Source organism: Eleginops maclovinus, chromosome 20, assembly GCF_036324505.1.
Source record: "Eleginops maclovinus isolate JMC-PN-2008 ecotype Puerto Natales chromosome 20, JC_Emac_rtc_rv5, whole genome shotgun sequence".
Classification (NCBI taxonomy): Eukaryota; Metazoa; Chordata; class Actinopteri; order Perciformes; family Eleginopidae; genus Eleginops; species Eleginops maclovinus.
The window spans coordinates 23,447,763-23,463,829 of record NC_086368.1 but is presented as its reverse complement, the minus strand read 5'-3'; the positions used below and the strand labels follow the sequence as shown (position 1 = coordinate 23,463,829).

Here is a 16,067-nt window from a genome sequence, read left to right as displayed (position 1 = left end):
CCAACTGTCAGAAAATACAAACAGGAATTTTACATTTCAAGTTGAATTACGTCATGATTGTTAAATACACAGTGTTTTTCTTCACCTATTTATCTCTTAAGTAGTATTGCTTCAGATGCTGTGACTGTCTGGAAGCAGGCAGAGGGGGGTGTGTGTCTTTCCGTCAGTCTGTTGGAAGTAGACCTCAGCGCTGGATTAAGGCTTTGAACTGGCGGCTCATATAGTCCTCGGACGTGGGCCCACTCCAGCCTGAGCCTCTGTCCTAATACGCTGGCCACAGTGTGTCTGAGGGTTGTGCATGTGTGTGTGCATGTGTGAGCAGACTCTGCACATTGTGTTGTATGTGCACATGTGTGTGTTCGCTTTATAAGAGCGAGCTGAGCAACCCAGTTACACACCATCATCGCCACACTAACACACACAAAGCTCTCCTCACAGGTCACTGCTTTTCTCCTTGCTCATCGTGCTAGGACACAACTATGGCTCATATTTAAATATGTATGTGCTTTTGTGAACACACACATACAGCCTCACATGGACATATGTACTTGCTAGGCATGAATGCAAAGACAGGATGAAGTGGGGAGTGATTGACATGAAATCCTCTTCATGTAACCACTCAAGGTGTTTTAACACTCAACTGTGTGTGCAGAGAGGTTGGCTTGCATCATGGCTTGTGCATGCAACCTATTTACAGGTCAAGTGCATCCCATTGCCGTGGGAGTTTTACCTAGGAGTATTCCTATTAGTTCTTTGTTTGCATATTTTCCCTTAGATGTGTTACTTTGAGTGTTTGTCTTGTTGATATCAAGCACATCAGCTGTACTTTTCTGCCCCTGCTGGTTGTAAATGAACATTACATCTATATGTGTGTATAGATGTGTGTTTTTTGCTTGCCTCCATGTCTGGCCTGGAGTCAGCTGTTGAGAGACGCAGCGCTAGATGAGCGTTGCCTGATGCTGACCCAGAAACGACTGTGGACGTAACCGGCAGTGACTGCTGCCCCATTAGCCCACAACCCCCGAAACATCAGAGCTTTGTGTGTGCACTTGTAGCCATGTTTCAGAATAAAGATCTGCTTTATGTTTTATTTTTTAGTTTAACTCTGTCAGGAGCAGAACACCTAATGTGTAAATGTAGCTGCTGATGGTTTTAAAGTGTTAGGAGATAAAAGAGTCGTCTGATTTCACATTCAACCCATAAAACTGGTGATAGACTAATAAAAAAAAAAACACTTGTTCATCTCATTTGGTTCTGAATAGATACTCCTTTTAAGTATTTCCTCTTTCTGTATATTTACTGTATCCCTGCTTTCAGTGTACGTGTGCACATGTGTGTTTTCTCCTCCCGTTTCTAAAATTAGACCACAGAGCAGATGCGGATGCGTTTGAGTGTCCCTTTTGTATGCATGTGTTGCCAAATGTATTCATCCGCATTAGCCAGGCTGTGTGTCTGCAGTCGTGCGCTCAAACAGCATCTTGAGCGCGACTTGAGTCAGCAGTGTAACCGGGGTGACGGGGGCAGGAAAGTGGGTCAGTCATGCCCACTCCAGGCATCAGGGAGACGGACAGACGGATGGAGTGATTGAAGGAAATGACAGCAGCTCAAGGGGTGTGGATGAGGGGAGAAATATAAGTATGGAAGGGTAGCTAAGGAAGGAATTACATAAGAGGGAGGGAAGCTAAGGAAACGGATGAGGAAGAGAGAAAGGGAAGGAGACTGCAGGCTTTGGGACGACAATCAGAGGACAGCAAAAAAAAAAAAAAAAAGCCGGAAAAACTAAATCGACAATATCTCCAATTCTTTTTAGACGTTAGTTTTAAAGATATCTTGTCGAATTGGAATTTCTTTTCCGATTTTGCTCTAATGTAAATATGTAAAAGTTTTAAAAATATAATAAATATAACAAAACAGCAATAATTATAATAGGTTGTTAATAATAATAATAATAATAATTGATATTCTATTCAAAAAAGGCACATCTTTCAGTAGATTCAACCTCTCAAACGTGAGGATTTACAGATTTTTCATTAAGTTTTTGTTATTGTTTGTATTTCAAATTTGAATATTTGGGGAATTGATGTCTCACACTTTCCAGATTTTTTTGTTACTAAAAAACATGAATACCTTAGTTGAAAAAAAAAACTATAATCAACATGTGTTGAATAATCTCTTGTAACCCAGGGCTGGAAAATGTCCATTATCGTTCAATAAATTACCAGGAAATTCTCCCAGTCATCACAACACACACACACACACACACACACACACACACACACACACACACACACACACACACACACACACACACACACACACACACACACACACACACACACACACACACACACACACACACACAGTGCATGCTGTCCCTCACACTAATGATCCTGAGTGACATGTGCCCCCTAGTGGCAGAGTTAATGAGCTTGCCCCGGTTAATCATAGAGAATAACCAACTCTCCCCCATGTGGCCAATTAATATCCAGGAAATCTGTGATGAAGACACGGAGTCCCAAAAGCTGCTGGAGCACTCCAGACAGACAAGAGGGACGTCCCTCTGTCTCCAATATGAATACAAGGAGAAAACTCCCACGTCTCCAATTTCTCCCTCTCTTTCATTCATCCTTTATTACTCTCTATATTCACCCTTTTTGTTAAACCTTCCTCCTCTCCTGTTGTTTATGTTATTCCTCTTTTCCTTGCCCCTGTCCTACCACCCCGGTCGTAACCAGCAGTTGGTCTGTCAGCGCTGCGTTCACCCACTGTGGGCCTGGGGTGACTTAGCACCCCGCCTCTGATTACAGCCCAGCAGTCGCCCATTTATCCCGTTGGAAATGGAACTAAGGGTGGAGAGAAATTATGGTAATACATCCCAGCACTATAAATGCCTCGTAAACTTGGAGATTTTCAGCTTGGTCTTATGTTTATATCGTCATTCATTGGTAGTCAGGGTAGTAAATTGTTGCCTGTCTTCGAGCGTGATATTGTGCTTTGTTTTACTGCTTTACTTCAGATTGTTGCATATTTTGTTCCTGATGTCTGCCTGGTAGTTTTTAGACTCCTGTTCTTTCATCTGTTTTACGTTATAGAAAACATTTTTTAAATTCGGAGATGACATGTGGATTGATAGACACACATGGTCGGAGGTTTAAGTAGGATTTGATCAACATTACACAGGATTGAGATCAGGTTGCTTGTCACATTGACTTTTACTCAGCCTGTGAACATATTGTCTTCTGTGTTTCCAGAGGAGCTTTCCAAGCCTGATGAGGTAATTGGGGTTGTCATTGGGCATTAACTAATAACAGTCATTTAGTTGCATTGTGGGGAATGTAGGATCCAACATTTCTAGAGCCAAAGTCATACTAAAAGTCCCCTGATTAAATGCGAGATGAATCCATCTAATAGCCCTTTAAGACAAGAACAGTATGTTTCTATGCAGGCATTTTCTGTTGCATAAGAGGATAACAATTCCCTTTTTATGTGTGTGTGTGTTTCATATGTTTGCATGATTGTTACTGCAGCAGAAAAAGCTGACTATCTTTGGCAATATGGTAAAGGTTGCTATAATTGTAAGTCAAAACTGAGACTTTTTTGACAGATTTTTCTAGATGATCACATGTCAAGGGAGACAGTATGCCCTCTTTGTTGCTTATATACATCTAAAATATGTAAGCAGAGAAGTCCTATATCTTATAATGGATTTATTGCTTTAATTAAATGAATAGAGGAGCACTGCCTCGCTGCTTTTATTTACGGTAGACTTCAAGTGACTGGCTTTCTCCTTTTGCTGACGCATGCCTATTTGCCTGTGTTTGAACATGAAGGCCAATTTATGAAATAACAGCTGAAGTGTGTGACGGTTTAATCTTGCGCTGTCCCAGGATACCCTCATCAGTGTGGAGATGTCTCCCCTGTACACCACCACACACACACACCACACATGCACTTAGGCCTTCTATGGCATTATTCAATGACTGAAATCATATTGGTTTTTGGTCAACCTTTTTAAAACGTTAGCTTCACCTTTTTTGTCATCATCATCTCCACTGTGCTGTGATCGTTGCTTTTCTCCTTCTGTCTTTATTTTATTCCTTCACACTCATGTTCCCCATCTTTGTGTGAAAGTGCCCTCTTAGCTGGGTGGACCCGTTTTAAATCTGGGAGCAAATCAGCTGGCCTGTCACAGCAGACGTATACTCCCATTGGTCCTGAGTTGCGCCCGTCAATGTGAAGTGGCCACGATGGATAGGTAATCACGTCTTAAATACTCCCGTCTAACTGGCTTATGCATCAGTCCGTCAATAATCGCGTCATTAGAAGGGCAAATCTCAGCCTTGGTGAAATTAAACCTCTTATTCAGAGATTTGTGTTAATCATAATCCACTTTGTTTTGGTGCAGATGTTGTAAGCGGATGTAAATGACTTTATAGTGGACGGTTTGTACTTTTTATTCTTCATAGTCCTGGACTTTAAATATGAGTGTTGTCAATCTCATCTAGTGCAATACTCCTCGACAGTAAATGCGAAACCATCCTGTGTGTCAGAGGATGATGGATCCTCTCATTCACCAGCCTCTCGGGAGGCCGCTTCAGAGGCTCACCGGAGACATCATCACAGGAATATTAATATTGCAGAGAAATTATAGTATTCTGTTCAGTACCCACCAATCACAATACGGGCGCTGTGTTATTGTTTGTGCATTATTGATAGTGTGTGGGTCCTTGGCCAGAGGATGTTTGCTAAATTAGATAGTCTCTCGTTTTGTGTGAATAATAGACCTCACAAATTACCACAATCAAAGAGAGATTAATGTGAAACATCAAATCTACGGCACACACACATGCTCCTCTCAATCCACTGCCATATTGCTGATTGACGCCTCTACAGAAGCCCCTTTTTCCTGCTCTACGTGATGATATGAATCCTCTGAGGATTTATTTCCCCTTTGTGGCGAACTCGGATCAATGAAAGCAATTTCGGACATAATAAACAGCCACGCGGGTCCAGGACACACAAACATACAGACAGGATTGACTGAGGTTTAACCCGGACCCAAGAACCGGTGTTTCTTTATCTCAAGAAAACAGATGTCAGGTATATAAATAATAGTTTATTGCTCCACAATGAAAGCTATTGGTCATGTGCCTCATTTAAGTGTCACATATATTCAATCAGCTCGGGAAAAGACTATCAAACCGTCCTGTTTTTATTCTCTCTTTGGCTGGGTTATGATTTCTGAAGCCTTTTCTCTTACAAGCTCAAATTCAGGTCCTGTTGTGATCAGGAGGGGGCTACGGTTCATGTTTTTTTTTTGCTATTAAGAGACTCAGTTTTGACCTTCACCACCTCATACAATCATGCTTGTCCCTGTCACAAAGGACAGGAAGAGAAACTCAAACCCAGATGAGCATATTTAATCTAACTCACCAGTGCCCATTATCTATTTCTGTCAGGAAGACCTCGCCTCTCTGTTTTTGTAATATCCTGTGAGCCCAGATGGGGGCAGCAGACTATGACTACCAGCACCACCTTGTCCTCAGTCTGCACTCATCTGGCAGCTGTTGCTATGGATACAGAGCCCGGCCATTGCTGCCGTGATGCAAGCCACATCTAACAGAGGAGCATAGGGGGTGGTGTTGAGCTCAGAAACAGGGATGTACACACACACACACACACACACACACACACACACACACACACACACACACACACACACACACACACACACACACACACACACACACACCTCAGTGAATCTGATATAATGGTCTCCTCTTCTCTGTAGTTTGGGACTTAAAGTCCTTTTTTTTTTACAGAGCTTCTGATTGTTATGCTATTTTGACAACCAAGGTTTCCACCATAGGGATTTTTGTGTAGAATTATTGTTTTCATATGGCTGTATTGGGTAGATTTTCATACACAAACTTATCCAGCTTTGGTGGTTTAGTCCCTAACCATCACCTGGACCTGTTAGCAAGCTGGATGGAATTTCAGATCCCTAATGACGAGTCAAGAGTCAGATTAAGCTCTCTCTGTCTTCTCTACATGTCCCTAATCATTATGACAGATGGTTAAGCTCTGTTTGGTGCTTATGAACATGTTAACTGTAGATAGCTGATGGTCAAATCAATTAAATGGTGATTAGCCCTGATTTATCTGATTAACTAGAGCCATGGAAGGACTGCTCACTTAAGAGTTGATTACTTAAGACATGCCTTTGGACAACCTGTGTGTGTTTCTCAGTTACATTTAACTCGTAGTAGGTCATGTTTGAATGGCACAGATCCAGCTGACTATAAAGCCCACTTCTTTACTACATCCCATTCTGGAGAAGCTAAATTTAGCAATAAACAGCCCACTGATATAAGACTTTATTCTAATCATAGCCTCTGCCTGGCAATATGTCCCTTGATGTTAAAAAGACAATTGAAAAGAGGAAAGAATAAAAAAAAAGAAAGTCTTTTGTTACCTTGTATGCCAGACTGTTTGTGTATTCTACATCGATACAACACTCAGTGCCCAGCCAAACATGGTGGTGCTGCCAAATCTGACTTGGCTAAGTGTAAAACAGGCTGGCACCCTGGCATATGACTGTGCTTTCTGCTTTGTCACTTAGACTGGTGCTTTGTGTTCAGAGGGGGACTGTGTCTACCATTGCCCAGAGAGCTGATTGAAGTCAGACCATTTCTTACATGCCTCTGAATAAAGTCCCTTTTCAAGTAAGGCTATTTACTACAGGGCATGCCATGAGTCTAAGACCAACCAGTGCTACCTGTAGTTAGATTCCAGTTCTTAGATAAAGCTAAACAAGACTCAGTTTCTGCACTCACGGTAGAGACTCTGTGATATTTTATTTTAGCACAATCTTGCTTTGAGATGAATGCATACGTCAGCAAGATATGAGACACGAGAGATATTAGTGAGAGATAACTGTGTCCTTTTTATCAAGAATGGGCCGACTTTTTAGATGTTAATTTGCTCAAGGGTAATTCAGATATACAGCCCCGGAAAAAATTAAGAGACCACTTCAGCATTATCAGTTTCTCTTGTTTAATTATTTATAGTTTTGTCTTTGAGATAAATTATTATTTTAATTCTTTTATTGTATTCAATAAACTACTGACAATGTTTCTCTCTGTTGGAATTCAACAGACACTGGAATGACTGCCATACATGTAGAGATACAGATTTAAGAAACATTTGGAGTGATCTCTTAATTTTTTCTGGAGCTGTATACAGGACAGTGGGATACATAACAGGGAAAGAAAGAGAAAAGGAGGTGTTTAAATCATTTCTAAAAATAGTAGTTGAGACTTTCGAAATGTGTAATGAAGTGAACAAAAGGAACAACAAAAGTAAAAACTTCTGGTCGTGCTGCGAGAGAAAGGTTAAGGGTTTTTCTAAAATGACCAGGATTCACTCTCTGGTGACCATGAACATATGTACCAGATTTCCAGAAGTAGTAGTTCTGGAAAGCTGAACCTCATAATGACATTTCAATCAAATCACATGGCAACCCATCCAATATTTGTTTTAAAGATGTCCGTCTGGCCTGAAGGGGAACACAGATAGATTGGGCTAACCGACAGTGCCAACCCTTGAGCCATGGCATGAGCCAGGCTAAAAACACCCAAGATTCGATAGAAATTTCTGTACTATACATACATGTAAGCACATTTTAAAGGACAGCCTCATATTTTTGATAATGAACAACAATTTCAGGGTAATGCTTATCCTCTTTCACACGTGAAGGTTCCTCTAGAATTACCTTAACATTCTAGAATCCAAAACTTCCATTTCCTGGGTTCTTCCAGTGAAGCTAATGAAGTGTAAGTCAGTTTTGAAGCTACTTTTCTAAAGAACACACACGTAAGATTAATTTCAGGAACAGCAGTTGGGTCACACGAAGACATCTATATGTAGTATTAAAGTAGGTTTCTGGATATCAAGCACGTTACCGGGGCTCTCCACTATGTAATGACACCGCTGGTATGGAGCGTGAAGGGCCCGTACTATTCCGTGACTCCTGCCATTTCCGAATCAGCAGAAATCGGTCAAACTTTCACTTTCCCACTACGAGCAGGAGGGTCGAGTTTCATTGTAGTTTGGTTTTTCCATGCTGTGAATACAGATGTCAACCGCTAGCTGAGGTTTTGGCTGGTGCCATGTCTGGCTGTGCATGTCTGAGCAGGGCATTGGCTGGCGGATCAGAACCGAGGGACGCATGGGTGCACTTAATGGAGGATGCCTGGAAAGTTGTTCTTATTTCAGCTGTGTCTAAAACTCTTTTGATGCATTGTGTGGCTTATTCTGATGTTGTCTTTGTGTTGGACACACTCTGCCTCCCTCTCCCTTAGCTTCATGGCATAAAACCTTCCTCCCCCACTTCCCTTCTGCCATGGGTTGCGTGTCTCCTTCTCAAAATCTTGCTTGTTTTAGGGGGCTTATGGAAAATCTATACCAGGTGGGCTTTGTTTGAAGGATATGTCTTTTCTAATTATGTGTTTGCGGAGGGGTTTTGGTGGGCGGCCACTGGGCCAAATGTTCTGGTGACAGTATATAACTGCTATATGTGGCTTACTGGCACTTCAAACACTCAAGGACTTAATGGTTGTTGGTTTGGCGTCTACAAAAAATTCTCTTTGAATATTGTTGATATCAAATAAAGGGAATAAATTAGACCTTGATGATCCTCCAAATCTTAATGACCCAATCAATACCAGCTATAAAAAGATCAAAGTACTGTGTGTCATAACATCTCAGGTCTGTATCGGTCTTTAAGTTGGTCTTATCAAGTGAGTCCATATCTAAGTCTTCATAATCAGTTTTCATCCTTTGTTTTCCAAACAGGCAGCAAACTAGAAGTTAATTGGCTTAATAGGTGTTATGTGACATTGGTTTGAAAGAGTTGACTTTCTGCCTTAAAGGCTTGAATGCAGTTGTGTCATGACTTCTCGCACATGAGATGGTTGACAGATTGCTGGTAATGCATCCACAGGATATTGATCTCTACGATAACACAGTCGACTGTTCTTGAACTACAGTTCGCCCCCACCCAGACCCAATTCAGAGCCAACCAAAAGACTGGAATCCACACACTGCAGATGCACTTAATAAGAGTGGTTTTGAAGTACTCTAGCTGTTGTTTTAAGAAGTGGACGGGAAAGAGAAAAAGAAATGTGGTGAGGAATGTATTGGACCTCAGACCAGAAGAAACAACATATCGTGTTGGGTGGAAGCAAAATTAGTTTGATTTAATCTAAGCTCTCATGCATTCTTCAGTCCCCGCCAACACTTCAGCACAGGCCAATGAAAAGCTAGCAGTCGGTTTCTTCAACCCAGAATCAGCATCAGAACTCCTTTGAATGCATTGAGGAAACACTTTAAGTATTGTGCATTTAAAATAAAGCATCAAGAGATCATAATATGACAGTGTGCATTTGACAATAAAGAGGGGTTCAGTGAGGGTGTACGTATATTTTGTAGGCCGGCCCAGAACTTAGCATTGCATAGGGTCCCTCAATCGAAAGCAATCATACTTTTCCATTGGATTTTGGAATATTGCAGAACATAAGACCTGAGGCGAACAAATGTTTACGCTACCTGCACATTTTAACACTACTTTTGATGCATAAACGCAATTGCCTAATAGCTTTAGTTAGCCGTAACAAGCTAACATTTGCCTATTAAGAACTAAATTTGACAGCCACATGGCTACCCTTCACCACGCTGAAGCTAAAGCTAAGCTAAAAGCTGACTCGGAGCATGATGACGTTCAGTGGTCTTATCAAGTCACTTGTTATCAATTTTGGTTTTTATTACACAAACAAGGTTCTGAAATTCGCGAGTCGGGCAGTTTTTGACATATTTTGTCATAAAAAACAATGTAATAGTCTCTTAAGCTTGTGTTAACCATATAGTTTTTTTCAGGCAGTTAACCACAAACGTGATAAAAAATGTTGACTCCAAGCAGGGGAAATTGAAAATGCTAACTATTTTCCGACTCATCCCTGCATCACTCTAAACTCTTAATTTGTCTGCTATGGATGACCTAAAAACAGCATTGTATAAATAATCAACAAACTGCCACACAGGGCAAACAGATTCTACTATGTCTAAATCGATCATCTTTTTATTGTGATGCGTTGATCCCAACCTAGTCCATGTCACAATAGGGCATTGGCTGTGATTGGTCAGGCACGGCAAGACATTCAAACCTGTGCTGAACCTGATATGCCATGTCAGCAGTTCATGATTGCAAAGTAGGCACCAACTAGGACAGATAGCACAATCTACTGAATCGACACGTCTCTAAGTGATTACCTTCCCCTCATTCCTCAATGCAGCAGTTCCTTCAGGTCCCCGTCACTCACAGTGTTTGCCCTTTTTGAAGGATTAATGCTCATTTTCAACAGCATTGCGCTCATCAAGATAATCAGAGACTGAGAGGAGGACAGCGTTTACAGAACTGGATAAAAGATTATGTAATGACTCCTTGAAGTGAGGTTGCTTGACCACCATTGATCGTCCAACCACACAGGAGGCCTGACTTAGCTTCGTAAACACGCCTCTCATTGTCCCTATTACATTTTTTCCCCCTCACTATTGTCTGAGAGAATACCTATGGTGTTATGTAATGTAACTATTTCTCTCTTTAATTCAATGAAATACGTGTTTACGCTTTGGCCTGGATGCACTAAAGCTCTCATTAATAACCAGAAATATGAAAAACAACAACAATTACATCATAGCAATAAAAATACAGTCCAAAAAAATAAAGAGATGGCAGATAAGATGGTCAAATCTGAAAATGATCATCAATAAAATTGAAAGTAAATGAGTGTACAGTCTGTTAGGGTTATCCTTAAATAACTCTCATCCGTGTACATTTTATTTTTTTACGGAAATGGTAAGAAAATGCTTTCCAATAACATGTGTAAAGTCTTCTTGGGTGACGAAGGGTTTCTAACAAGTTAAATGTTGACATGTTAATTGCAAAGTGATTCTGACAGCTTCTAAATCAGACTTTGGCACTCTTATAAGTATTAATGCGACCATAATTACATTTCTGCCCCCTCCCCTCGCGTGAGAGGTATGAAAGCCAACGTGTTGGGTCACACGAAATAAAAAGCAGTCATATCATGTCTGTGGGAGGAGCGTGTTGTGATTCAATTGTATTTGTATCCCATGAACCTGTAATCATTCTGCCAAACCAGTGCAGGATGCTCTTCTGTACTATGCTAACAATCTCAATCATCTTATACACACACACATTCAGACGCACACAGACACATACACACACAGTTTCCATGGAAACAGGATCCAGGGCCTTTTATGACTGGTTGTTTGCCCAAGACAACTAAAAATGGTCTCAGCAGCCTTGCAAAGATGTGAGATAAATCATTTGGATAATAAATAATGGGACATGCACTAAAAAAAGAACGTGATAAGATGCTTGTTGTTGTCTCAGGCAGCGCTGTTAGGGAATTCAGATCACGGCATAGTCATATTCATCAGGTAAATCCTCCTCGATTTGTGTGACATCATACATGTCCTCTCTATTTTCTGTAATGTTGTCATACTGTTTGTGCTGCACACGCATAGTACTGTGTCGGACACACACACACACACACACACACAGTAATCAGAACGAAACACACACACACACGCGGACACTTTCCAGCCGCGCTGCCCTTCAGTAGCCTAATGTGTGTCTGAGGTCCAGATGGCGTAGCGGCAGGAGGGCTGATTCACAGTGTTAGCCGTAGTGTTAGCCGTAGTGCTAGCAGACTAAGGTTCTGGCTAGCCCCGGAGACGAAAGAGAGTCTGCAGCCAGCCGCCCCTCTGAGTGACAATGGCAAGCGTACAATTCACAGCTATGCACACAGCATCTAGCTTTGCTGTGGTTGCAGGATCAACTTGCATATTTCTTATTTGGGGAGCCAAACTGTGTGGCCGTTTGACACTTCACCATGAAATATAACAGCCTCATCATGTCTGCTATAGCCTCTCTTTTTTTTCAAAGTTGTTTTGACGCCACATGCTTACTTGTTTGTGTCTGCAATGACAGGAAGTAAGCTGAACAAGGACCTGAAGCATTACCTGAGCCAGCGCTTCCAGAAATCTTCGGCCGACCATGAACTGCAGCAGACCATTCGAGACAACCTCTACCGCCACGCTGTGCCTTGTGAGTCCATGACACCCATCATGCCTTCTTTCTCATGTTTTACATCTGTTGCTATGCTGTCTTCTCCATTTCCTGCACCTGATTATTTCAGTCTAATCCGAGTTGCTTTTTGACCAAGTTAGCCAGTCTGATAACTTCATACCCGCCAAGGAACCAACCTCATATTGATCGGTTTTATTGCTCATCAACTCTCAACATCCCAGGCTGATAACAGACTGTGAGTTGATACAAAGTCAGCCTCCATCCCTCCAGTCCACTCTGTGTATCCTAATATTGTCTGATCAGTTAGAGGGAAAAGTCTTGGGACGCCACAGTGAATAGGCTAGTAGTATCTCATGTCCGCAGGATCAATAGCGCCAGTAATTAAAGGCGCTGTGGCTTCATCCAAGCCCCCCACCGCCCAACCTCCATCACTAACCAGTATCTCCTCTGCCAGAGCTTTTCTGTGTAATCCAGGAATAGAGGGTTGTGTCTTTGGGCTTTTTTCCTCCTGACTGTCGATAAAGCAAACATCTGAAAGGAACTTTTGTTTTTTGATGCTGCATATCTCTCTTGTAGCTGCTTGCTGCTCAAAAGCTGTGCGTAGATATGTGAAGTGCTTTATTCTTCCCTGCTGGGAAAAACAACCCTTGAAGATGGTGCTGAGGATGTGGCGTAAGCAGTTAAATGGGATAGCAGTGCAACTCTTCTAAGGGCCGTGCTGCATGATTCCAATCTTATGTTATCCATGATTTGCATACAACAACAATGTATAACAACTTTGCAGCATTTAAATACTTACTGAATACTTGTACTTGCAGCTTTTACGAGTACTTAAATGCACATTCGATAACACATCCTACTCTTTACTAGTGTTGTCTGCATGCCAAAATGTTGTTGTGTGAACCGATACTAAGTTTAGTGTCATCATTAGGGCTGAGTTTCAATCAAACATTTTGCATCTAAGTATTAATGCCTTGACTTCAAAACGGCTTCCTGAACAATCCTTTTTTTCAATACCAAATTTATAAATACATGTTGAAAAAAATACATCCAATCCAAATTTACAGAGTTGACCAAAGTGCTGAAAATCAATCAATATTTAAAAAAGCAGCATAAATACAACTTCACTAAACCGACAGGACAAAAAGAAACTAATGTAAAAGCATGAGACAATAAAACCATACTTATAGCCACAGACTGAAAACCCTCATACACGATGCAAAAACATTTCAAAACGCAACCAAATAGAAAACCCCAATTTAGAAAACATGGACTGATACTTTTTATATGTGGTCTGCAAAAGCAAGGGAGAACAAATACGTCTTTAAACGAGATTTAAAAACAGGCAAAGTGGGAGCAAGTCTGATTGGAGGGGGCAGATTGTTCTAGCCTGGGAGCTACTACAACAAAGGCCCTGTCCCCCCCCACTGCCCCAACCTCAATCACAAGGAGGAACTTTCAAATCTTCATTTTATTTTTCAGTTCCAATGCAACACACACTAAAATCATAGTATATGTATCCTGTCTCTGGGCATAAGGTAGTGTTTTCCTGCGTGCCTCTAATAGTTAAAGTTGTGAAGCAAACTCCTCAGCATTACAAGGTCTAGGTGCAAACATGCTGCATGCTTATTGGCTCCCTAACGCTGAGATTTACTTCTTAGGTGTTGCCGTTTGGTATGAAATGCCAAGGCAGATTACAGTACTAGATAGCAAGGAAGTATTTTGGTTGGTGCATAAAATGTTCCTCTTTTTTCTGCCCGTTCTGTTTGAAAATATAGAGCCAGAGTGAAAAGAGGCTGGTATATCTGCGCTATTTATATTTCATCCATTTTCAAAAACGTGACATCATTTGGCCAACAACAAGTGCTTTACATAAGGGAATAATACAGAACCATTCCTACAAGGCATTGAAGGAGTACATTTCTGTATGCCACGCAACAGTTAACACATATTTACTGTACAAACAATCTGAAAATAACTTTGTTGGTAATTAATTTCCCCATCCCCATATTTTCCAAAGCCTGAGCACATTGTATAGCTGTTAATTTCAGGCCTGAAAGGGAGCACCTTAATGGTTCTCATCCGCTGGCTCTTTAATTAATTTATTCTCGGCCCTCTAACGCAAATTACTATCTGTATTCAGGGAGGCTTGTTTAAGGGAGTTTATCTGCATTACCTCCACCACCATATGTCAGCCAGACACCAGTGGAGGGTGGGGGGCTGGCCATAATGGCCGTTTTAATCACTGAGTGGTCTATGGTGCACTAGTAAAATCCTGGTGTTGTGAGCAGTAAACACAGCATGAAGGTGTTCCCCAGACCGTATGTTTTATAGCACTGTAAAGTTTGTGTTTTCATGCACTTGTAGAGTAGTGTGGGACTCACCGGAATATTTCATTTATACATCATTTGCAGCACATTACAGTTGGCACAGTCCATGAATAAGTACTCCCCCATGTCCTTCACACTTGTAGTACAATACAACAGCAACCCAGCCATTGTATAGGAGGGCATATGTTCATTTATGCAGTGTTTATGAATAAGTGAGATGGATTTGCTGGGACTCTTTTGGCCAGCCATTGTGAGGTCAGTGTGTGTCTGTGTCGACGTATGTCCAAAGGTTGTTTGAAGCCCCGTCCGTGTGTAGGTGTAGGTGTGAGTAACGCACAGCAAGCAGGTGGAGAAACAGATGGAGAAGTGTGTGGATGTGCTGGTGCACAATATAATGAACAATCTGTCGGTTTACTCTAGGAATTACAACCAAACTCACATGTTTAATTGATAAGTTTTACTATATGATGGAAACTCATTTAAGCTGTCTTTTTAGTATAGGTCATTAACTATTTTCTAACATTCTTGAATGACCAATTCTCCATGTGGTAAGCTATCTAAAGTGTAAGTTTCAAGGTTTCAAGGTTTCAAGGTTTCAAGGTTTTATTTGTCATATGCACAGCAGATACAGCGTATATGTTGGCAATGAAAATCTTATGTCGCGTGCTCCTCCAACAACTCAACATAGGCTACATGGTGCAAATAACATAAATAAAATAGTGCGAAAAGAGAGAAGAATATTTACAGTAACAACAATAAGATTTGAGGATGTGAAATATATACATATTTGGAATACATTGAGAGTATTTAAACACTTTACACTGTTGAATGAGGAGGTATGGGCAGATGCATATATTACGTATAACAGATGTATATGGCAGATATGTACAATATATAGATATGTGTACTATAAACAGATATGTATGGCAGATGTGTATAATATATATATATATATATATATATGTATATGTGTACTATAAACAGATGTGAGTAGACATTCACACAGCTCAGGAGTTCAGCAGTCTTATAGCCTGTGGTATAAAACTGTCTCTGAGTCTGGTGGTATTGGTCCGGATGCTGCGGTACCGTCTGCCAGACGGCAGCAGACAGAACAGATTGTTGCTGGGGTGATGGGGGTCCTTTAATATCCTACCGGCCTTCTTCCTACACCGCTGGGTGTAGAGGTCCTCCATGGATGGCAGCTCCGTCCTGGTGATGTGCTGAGCAGTTTTCACCACCCTCTGTAGAGTCTTACGGTTGAGGGCGGTGCAACTGCCATACCAGGCGGTGATGCAGCCAGTCAGGATACTCTCGATGGTGCACCTGTAGAAGTTGCAGAGTATCCTGGAGTCCATGTTGAACTTCCGCAGCCTGCGGAGGAAGAAGAGCCGCTGTCGAGCCGTCTTGGATATGACCCTGGTGTGATGTGTCCATGTCAGGTCCTCACTGATGTTTACCCCGAGGAACCTGAAGCTGCTGACTCTCTCCACAGGAGTCCCGTCGATGGTGATGGGTGTGTGTGCCTCTCTCTGCCTCTTCCTGTAGTCCACAATCAGCTCCTT

At 41.5% G+C, this 16,067-nt stretch overlaps 1 protein-coding gene across 3 annotated transcripts in view; it reads left to right on the top strand.

Annotated features, from left to right (window-relative positions):
- LOC134882778 (membrane-associated guanylate kinase, WW and PDZ domain-containing protein 1-like) overlaps positions 1-16,067 on the top strand; it is a 127,818-nt gene that overhangs the window by 46,172 nt on the left and 65,579 nt on the right. For all 3 annotated transcript variants that reach the window (XM_063910713.1, XM_063910711.1, XM_063910712.1), the window contains exon 2: positions 12,077-12,193. In XM_063910713.1, the coding sequence (XP_063766783.1) occupies positions 12,077-12,193 (117 nt within the window). The remainder of the gene's footprint in view (positions 1-12,076; positions 12,194-16,067) is intronic.